Source organism: Anopheles moucheti, unplaced genomic scaffold, assembly GCF_943734755.1.
Source record: "Anopheles moucheti unplaced genomic scaffold, idAnoMoucSN_F20_07 scaffold_16_ctg1, whole genome shotgun sequence".
NCBI classification, from domain to species: domain Eukaryota; kingdom Metazoa; phylum Arthropoda; class Insecta; order Diptera; family Culicidae; genus Anopheles; species Anopheles moucheti.
Window position 1 is genome coordinate 1,733,300 of NW_026453626.1, and position 9,194 is coordinate 1,742,493.

General features: G+C 41.8%; 1 protein-coding gene across 1 annotated transcript; it reads left to right on the plus strand.

The window, feature by feature from the left end:
- Positions 1 to 4,261: 4,261 nt before the first annotated feature.
- LOC128309259 (uncharacterized) lies at positions 4,262 to 8,062 on the plus strand. The gene has a single exon (XM_053045628.1). It carries the CDS (start codon positions 4,262 to 4,264, stop codon positions 8,060 to 8,062), a length of 3,801 nt encoding a protein of 1,266 aa, XP_052901588.1.
- The last annotated feature ends 1,132 nt before the right edge of the window (positions 8,063 to 9,194 follow it).

Genomic DNA, 9,194 nt, shown 5'->3' on the forward strand with positions numbered 1-9,194 from the left:
ATTAGTGAAGCTGCATACAAAAGTACTAAGTTTGGATTGGATATTTGATGAACATCGAAGTTAACAACTTTTGTATGCAAAAGTCATTATTAGTGAAGCTGCATACAAAAGTACTAAGTTTGGATTGGATATTTGATGAACATCGAAGTTAACAACTTTTGTATGAAAAAGTCATTATTAGTGAAGCTGCATACAAAAGTACTAAGTTTGGATTGGATATTTGATGAACATCGAAGTTAACAACTTTTGTATGAAAAAGTCATTATTAGTGAAGCTGCATACAAAAGTACTAAGTTTGGATTGGATATTTGATGAACATCGAAGTTAACAACTTTTGTATGAAAAAGTCATTATAAGTGAAGCTGCATACAAAAGTACTAAGTTTGGATTGGATATTTGATGAACATCGAAGTTAACAACTTTTGTATGAAAAAGTCATTATTAGTGAAGCTGCATACAAAAGTACTAAGTTTGGATTGGATATTTGATGAACATCGAAGTTAACAACTTTTGTATGAAAAAGTCACTTTTAGTGAAGCTGCATACAAAAGTACTAAGTTTGGATTGGATATTTGATGAACATCGAAGTTAACAACTTTTGTATGAAAAAGTCACTTTTAGTGAAGCTGCATACAAAAGTACTAAGGTTGGATTGGATATTTGATGAACATCGAAGTTATCAACTTTTGTATGAAAAAGTCACTTTTAGTGAAGCTGCATACAAAAGTACTAAGTATGGATTGGATATTTGATGAACATCGAAGTTAACAAATTTTGTATGAAAAAGTCACTTTTAGTGAAGCTACGTACAAAAGTACTAAGTTTAGATTGGATATTTGATGAACATCGAAGTTAACAACTTTCGTTTGAAAAAGTCACTTTTAGTGAAGCTACGTACAAAAGTACTAAGTTTGGATTGGATATTTGATGAATATCGAAGTTAACAACTTTTGTATGAAAAAGTCACTTTTAGTGACGCTACGTACAAAAGTACTAAGTTTGGATTGGATATTTGATGAACATCGAAGTTAACAACTTTTGTATGAAAAAGTCACTTTTAGTGAAGCTACGTACAAAAGTACTAAGTTTGGATTGGATATTTGATGAACATCGAAGTTAACAACTTTTGTATGAAAAAGTCACTTTTAGTGAAGCTACGTACAAAAGTACTAAGTTTGGATTGGATATTTGATGAACATCGAAGTTAACAACTTTTGTTTGAAAAAGTCACTTTTAGTGAAGCTACGTACAAAAGTACTAAGTTTGGATTGGATATTTGATGAACATCGAAGTCAACAACTTTTGTATGAAAAAGTCACTTTTAGTGAAGCTACGTACAAAAGTACTAAGTTTGGATTGGATATTTGATGAACATCGAAGTTAACAACTTTTGTTTGAAAAAGTCACTTTTAGTGAAGCTACGTACAAAAGTACTAAGTTTGGATTGGATATTTGATGAACATCGAAGTTAACAACTTTTGTATGAAAAAGTCACTTTTAGTGAAGTTGCATACAAAAGTACTAAGTTTGGATTGGATATTTGATGAACATCGAAGTTAACAACTTTTGTTTGAAAAAGTCACTTTTATTGAAGCTACGTACAAAAGTACTAAGTTTGGATTGGATATTTGATGAATATCGAAGTTAACAACTTTTGTATGAAAAAGTCACTTTTAGTGAAGCTACGTACAAAAGTACTAAGTTTGGATTGGATATTTGATGAACATCGAAGTTAACAACTTTTGTATGAAAAAGTCACTTTTAGTGAAGCTACGTACAAAAGTACTAAGTTTGGATTGGATATTTGATGAACATCGAAGTTAACAACTTTTGTATGAAAAAGTCACTTTTAGTGAAGCTGCATACAAAAGTACTAAGTTTGGATTGGATATTTGATGAACATCGAAGTTAACAACTTTTGTATGAAAAAGTCACTTTTAGTGAAGCTACGTACAAAAGTACTAAGTTTGGATTGGATATTTGATGAACATCGAAGTTAACAACTTTTGTATGAAAAAGTCACTTTTAGTGAAGCTGCATACAAAAGTACTAAGTTTGGATTGGATATTTGATGAACATCGAAGTTAACAACTTTTGTATGAAAAAGTCACTTTTGGTGAAGCTGCATACAAAAGTACTAAGTTTGGATTGGATATTTGATTAACATCGAAGTTAACAACTTTTGTATGAAAAAGTCACTTTTAGTGAAGCTGCATACAAAAGTACTAAGTTTGGATTGGATATTTGATGAACATCGAAGTTAACAACTTTTGTATGAAAAAGTCACTTTTAGTGAAGCTACGTACAAAAGTACTAAGTTTGGATTGGATATTTGATGAACATCGAAGTTAACAACTTTTGTATGAAAAAGTCACTTTAAGTGAAGCTACGTACAAAAGTACTTAGTTTGGATTGGATATTTGATGAACATCGAAGTTAACAACTTTTGTATGAAAAAGTCACTGTTCACGCACAACAACAACACACCAGGACGAATTGACAGTTGACGATCGGTTTCGTCAAGTTTCGTCAACTGTCGGAATGTGAGTGCCAGGGGCACTCAATGGAGGTTATAAATACTGGTGCAAAAATATAAATCGATCTCTTTTTTCTACTCAACGCCTCGACTCCGGTAAATATTACAGCCAGCAAAATAAATCCGAAATCCGCAAATTCGTTCATGGTGCCGTGACCAGGATCCGACGAACTTGGTTATTGTAATTCTGCCGATTCTCGCGAGTTTTTCTTTCCGCGCCACATATTTACCGCGTCACATCACAACCGTTTTTTTTCGCGACCGTCGAAAATTTGTTTCATACACGACCATGCCAGCGTCGACCGTAATACTATCATCGCGAAGGACAATCTTGCTTGTCACTTTAGACCGTCACGAGAAGTTCCTTCTCGATTTTCTCCCCGAGCGAGACGAGATAGAGGTGGAAACGCGCATTGCCAAGTTCGAGCAACTTTCCATCGATTTGGAGAAGATTCAAAGGCAGTTAGAAGATGCAGCGATCACTCCAGAAGAAATAGCTCACAATGCCGCTTTACGCGATGATTTTGAGCCGCGTTTGATACGGGCTCACTCCCAGTTAAAACTAAAAAGGGCACATATTCCTCGGGACAATATTTCGCAACCAAACGCAGGCTTCATCCACTGCACAATATGAAGCTTCCCTCCATTGCACTTCCAGAATACAATGGTGATTATATGCAGTGGCTAACGTTCAGAGACACATTTGAAGGATTAATTCATGATAATCCTGATTTACCTTCCATACAAAAATTCCACTATTTGCGAGCATCCTTAAAGGGAGAAGCCGCCAAGGTAATAGAATCCATTACCATTAGTGCCGCGAACTATGAAATTGCATGGAAGATGCTAACAGAACGATACTCGAACGAATATTTGCTTAAAAAACAGCACTTGCATGCATTGTTTGGAATGGCCACTGTAAAACGGGAAAGTGCATCCACGCTTCACCATCTTGTCGATGAGTTCGAACACCATAAGACGACGCTAAGCCACTTGGGTGAAAATACAGAGGCTTGGAGTAGCTTGCTTGAGCATTTATTGTGCACGAAATTACCGATAACAACACTGCGTGATTGGGAAGAGTTCGCTTCCAATAATGAAAATCCAAGCTACCAGAGCTTGGTTGCATTTTTGCAGCGACGAATGCGGGTGTTAGAAACCATGATGGTAAACAATCCCGATGCGCCCTCTACCGGTAATAATACGCACTTCACACCAAAACATGCGAATCTCACTCGGCTGTCTAGTTTCCCGTCCACCTCTCATGAGGCGCGAAAATGCATCATATGCCACCAGGAGCACAACCTCACTAAATGCCCGCGATTCATAGCTATGAGTCCGGAAGAACGATACCGTAGCGTAATGTTCCATAAGTTATGCATTAACTGTTTGCGGGACAATCATCGAGCACGCGATTGCTCTTCGCAATACAAATGCAGAAACTGCCACTCAGCGCACCACACACTATTACACTCACAACACAATGCTCACGGAGCACTTCCCACTGCAACCACTATGACAGCTGCGCGAACTGTTCCGGCGAACCAACCACACAACACAGACGATCACAGCACAAACACCCAGAGACACTATGTGGCTGCACACGCAGGCCAGCAGACATATGATCATGTCTTTCTGCAAACAGCCATAGTGCACATTGTTGATGCACATGGTATTGTGCACCCAGCTCGAGCATTATTGGACAGTGCCTCTCAGCCTGACCTAATGAGCACCAAGCTTGCTAATAGGTTAGCTTTGAAGCACGATCCTATCAGCATCACTCTTATCGGTGCGGGTCATTCTTCCACCCCTGTGCGAAAATCGGTGCGTGCGAAGATATCTTCCCGAACGAGCCCGTATGAGCTGAATGCTGATTTTTTGATAGTTGACAATTTGATCGGGGATTTGCCAGCGCATGATGTGCGCACCGATGAATGGCAAATACCGCCGAATTTCATTCTTGCCGACCCCCAGTTCAATAAGTCGGCACCGCTCGATCTCATCCTCGGTGCCCGGCATTATCATGAATTCTTCCAAAGCGGGGCTCAATATCGAATTGCTATCCATCTTCCGGTCCTTATGGAGAGTATGTTCGGGTGGATCGTGAGCGGTTCAGCATCTATCCCGAATATTAATAATGATACATCCTACGCCTCTTCCGTTGTTTGCATGAGCACGCTCGATGAAACCCTCGAGCGATTCTGGAAAATGGAAGAGCTACACGTTAGAGATGGCCTTTCACCTGAAGAACGGTATTGCGAAAATTTATACCTAGATACGACACAACGAGACGATACAGGTCGTTATATTGTTCGCTTACCAAAGAAGTCAGACTTTAAAGAAAAGCTCGGATTATCGAAATCATCGGCCCTACGACGCTTCACTATGCTCGAAAGACGATTAGAACGCGATCCTCGTATTAAGGCAGCATACCACGAATTCATGCGAGAGTATTTGGAGCTAGGACATATGTCACTACTGCGAGCTCCAGATGACGATGAATCAGCATACTATCTGCCGCACCATCCCGTTTTTAAGGCGTCGAGTTCTACAACAAAAACAAGAGTGGTATTTGATGGCTCTGCAAAAACCTCTTCAGGATACTCCCTGAACGATATGTTATGTGTGGGTCCAGCAGTTCAGGATGAATTACTAGACATCATCCTTCGATTTCGCACATACAAAGTGGCTGTTGTTGGCGATATCGCTAAAATGTATCGCCAAATTCTGCTTCATCCCGATGACAGAAACTACGTCCGCATTTGCTTCCGATTTACTCCCCATTCACCGATCCAGTATTACGAGCTGAACACCGTAACGTATGGTTTATCCCCTTCATCCTTCTTGGCAACTCGAACATTGCAACAGCTTGCCGACGATGAGGGTACCGCGCATCCGGTTGCCGCAGACGCTCTGAAGAACAACTTTTACGTTGACGATTTCATCGGGGGTGCAGATTCCATTGAAAGTGCTCGTCATCTACGGTTAGAACTAAGTGAATTATTGTCGAAAGGTGGATTCGAATTAAGAAAGTGGACTTCCAACCGGTTAGAAGTACTTACCGGTCTAGAATCGGATCAGATCGGAACACAGTCAGCTTTACAATTCATGCCCGACGAAACGATTAAAGCTCTCGGCATTTCGTGGGAGCCTGAACACGACGTACTATCATTTCCGTCCGCGATTTACACCGACACAACATGTACTACTAAAAGAACGATTCTTTCTAGCATAGCCCGCATGTTCGATCCCCTTGGTCTAGTGGCTCCAATAGTTGTTCGCTCAAAAATAATGATGCAGGAGCTATGGTTACAGAAAGCTGGCTGGGACGATCCCGTTCCTGATTCTATCTGCAAGAAATGGAAAGATATTCAACATGATTGGCCACTTTTATCCAGTTTCAAAATAGATCGTTATGCTCTATTACCTGGTAGTCGATTACAGCTACATACCTTTTGTGATGCATCTGAAGCAGCCTACGGAGCCTGCATCTATGTTCGTTGCGAAGGTGCGCAAGGACGGGTTCGCATCACTCTACTTGCATCCAAGTCACGAGTGGCACCGCTTAAGCGTGTCACGCTTCCACGGCTTGAACTGTGCGCTGCGGTATTAGGCGCTCATCTTTACGATCGAGTCAAGAAGGCGATGGGACTAACTGCAGCAGAATCATACTTTTGGTCCGATTCGACTGTCACCCTTAAGTGGATCGGTGGCTCACCTAACACTTGGGCGACGTTTGTAGCTAATCGAGTGGCCGAGGTGCAACACTACACACATCCACGACAGTGGAGGCATGTTCCCGGTTCAACAAATCCTGCAGATCTGGTATCACGCGGCATGGCAGCGGTGGATTTCCTGAAGAGCAAGCTATGGAGTTCCGGCCCTGAATGGTTGGCGTTATCTTCATCTCAATGGCCCGACTTCTGCCCTGAACCGGACGAGAACGCAAATCTCGAGATTCGTAAGGTGAGCGCTGCCTTTACTAACTATGTCACTAATCATCCTTGGTTTACGATGTGTTCCAGCTACACGCGATTGTTGCGTATTATTGCACTCTGCATTTGCTTCACACGTAACGTCAAGGAGAAAGCACGAACTCAGCAAACATCGCTACGCATCACTACACAATTGAGCATCACTCCCGAGAATACCGAAGCTGCTAAAACTGTGCTATGTCGCTTAGCACAGCAAGACGAATTTACAACCGAGCTAAAGCAATTGACTAAGGGTGAAGCAATCGCAAAGCAATCACCGTTACGAAGACTAAACCCATTCCTCGATGAACAAGGAATATTGCGTGTGGGAGGACGATTGAAGCTATCGCAACTTCCATACCAATCGCAACACCCCATTGTGCTTCCCAAGAATCACAAATTTGGCGAGCTCATCGCGGCTTACCATCATGAGAAGCTCATGCATGGCGGCGGACGACTACTACTTTCCCAAATACGTGAAACGTATTGGCCACTAGATGGAAGACACCTAGTGAAGAGAATCGTAAGGAACTGCTTCCGTTGCATACGCCAAGAACCCCGCCTGGAGGAACAACAAGTCGGCCAACTCCCACCACCGCGCGTCACTCCCAGCCGGCCTTTTTCTGTTACCGGAGTAGATTACGCTGGCCCTTTCTACTTGAAGCCTGCGCACCGGCGTGCAGCGGCGGCGAAGAGCTACTTGTGCGTCTTCGTGTGCTTCGCAACGAAGGCAGTCCACTTAGAACTGGTTGGGGACCTCACTACCGCGGGATTCTTAGCGGCCTTACGTCGTTTCACATCCAGGCGCGGATTACCTGCACACATACACTCGGACAACGGAAAAAACTTTGAAGGAGCCGCGCACGAGCTCCGTGAACTTTTCCGCATGTTCCGCGATGAACAGCAGCAACACATTATCGCTAATGAATGTGCCAACAAGGGAATCACTTGGCATTTTACCCCTCCCAAGGCTCCCCACTTCGGCGGATTGTGGGAAGCAGCGGTAAAAACGGCCAAGCGACATCTTTACCGACATCTAGGCAGCACTAGGCTGTCCTACGAGGGATACAGCACCATCCTTCAGCAGATAGAGGCCGCAATGAATTCACGACCTTTATTGCCCACCTCAGACGACCCGAACGATTTGGCAGCACTTACCCCAGCGCATTTCCTCATCGGCACATCCATGCATTCGGTTCCTACTCCAGATTACACTGGATTGAAGATGTGTACACTTGATGAACTCCAAAAGTGGCAACTGATGTTCCAACGTTTCTGGAAACATTGGACATCGGAGTATCTACAAGAATTGCAAAAGGACAACATGAGGCATCACCGAACCAATGATATACTACCTGGACGATTAGTCATCCTGATGGATGAATCCCTACCAACAACCCGATGGCCCCTCGCACGCATCATCGACGTTCATCCGGGCCAGGACCAACTCACACGAGTGGTTAAACTAAAAACCGCCAAGGGGATCCTCACACGTCCGATCACAAAGATTTGCATTTTACCACTCTCCGCTGACCCGAACACCACGTGCTAACAACTTTAGTTGTTTTTCTTTTTATTATGACATTCTGTCATGGGGGGGAGGATGTTCACGCACAACAACAACACACCAGGACGAATTGACAGTTGACGATCGGTTTCGTCAAGTTTCGTCAACTGTCGGAATGTGAGTGCCAGGGGCACTCAATGGAGGTTATAAATACTGGTGCAAAAATATAAATCGACCTCTTTTTTCTACTCAACGCCTCGACTCCGGTAAATATTACAGCCAGCAAAATAAATCCGAAATCCGCAAATTCGTTCATGGTGCCGTGACCAGGATCCGACGAACTTGGTTATTGTAATTCTGCCGATTCTCGCGAGTTTTTCTTTCCGCGCCACATATTTACCGCGTCACATCACAACCGTTTTTTTTCGCGACCGTCGAAAATTTGTTTCATACACGACCATGCCAGCGTCGACCGTAATACTATCATCGCGAAGGACAATCTTGCTTGTCACTTTAGACCGTCACGAGAAGTTCCTTCTCGATTTTCTCCCCGAGCGAGACGAGATAGAGGTGGAAACGCGCATTGCCAAGTTCGTTTTGGATGGACCAAATAAGTTGAAATAGATAGTTTTTGGTATGAAAAGTCATTTTTTGTGAAACTACATAGCAAAATGCAAAGTTCGTTTTGGATGGACCAAATAAGTTGAAAAAGATAGTTTTTGATATGAAAAGTCATTTTTTGTGAAACTACATAGCAAAATTCAAAGTTCGTTTTGGATGGACCAAATAAGTTGAAAAAGATAGTTTTTGATATGAAAAGTCATTTTTTGTGAAACTACATAGCAAAATTCAAAGTTCGTTTTGGATGGACCAAATAAGTTGAAATAGATAGTTTTTGGTATGAAAAGTCATTTCTTGTGAAACTTCATAGCAAAATGCAAAGTTCGTTTTGGATGGACCAAATAAGTTGAAAAAGATAGTTTTTGATATGAAAAGTCATTTTTTGTGAAACTACATAGCAAAATTCAAAGTTCGTTTTGGATGGACCAAATAAGTTGAAAAAGATAGTTTTTGATATGAAAAGTCATTTTTTGTGAAACTACATAGCAAAATGCAAAGTTCGTTTTGGATGGACCAAATAAGTTGAAAAAGATAGTTTTTGATATGAAAAGCCATT

Excerpts from the sequence above, each read along its gene's own strand:
- LOC128309259 (XM_053045628.1), top strand. The coding sequence starts at position 4,262 with ATGAGCACCAAGCTTGCTAATAGGTTAGCTTTGAAGCACGATCCTATC.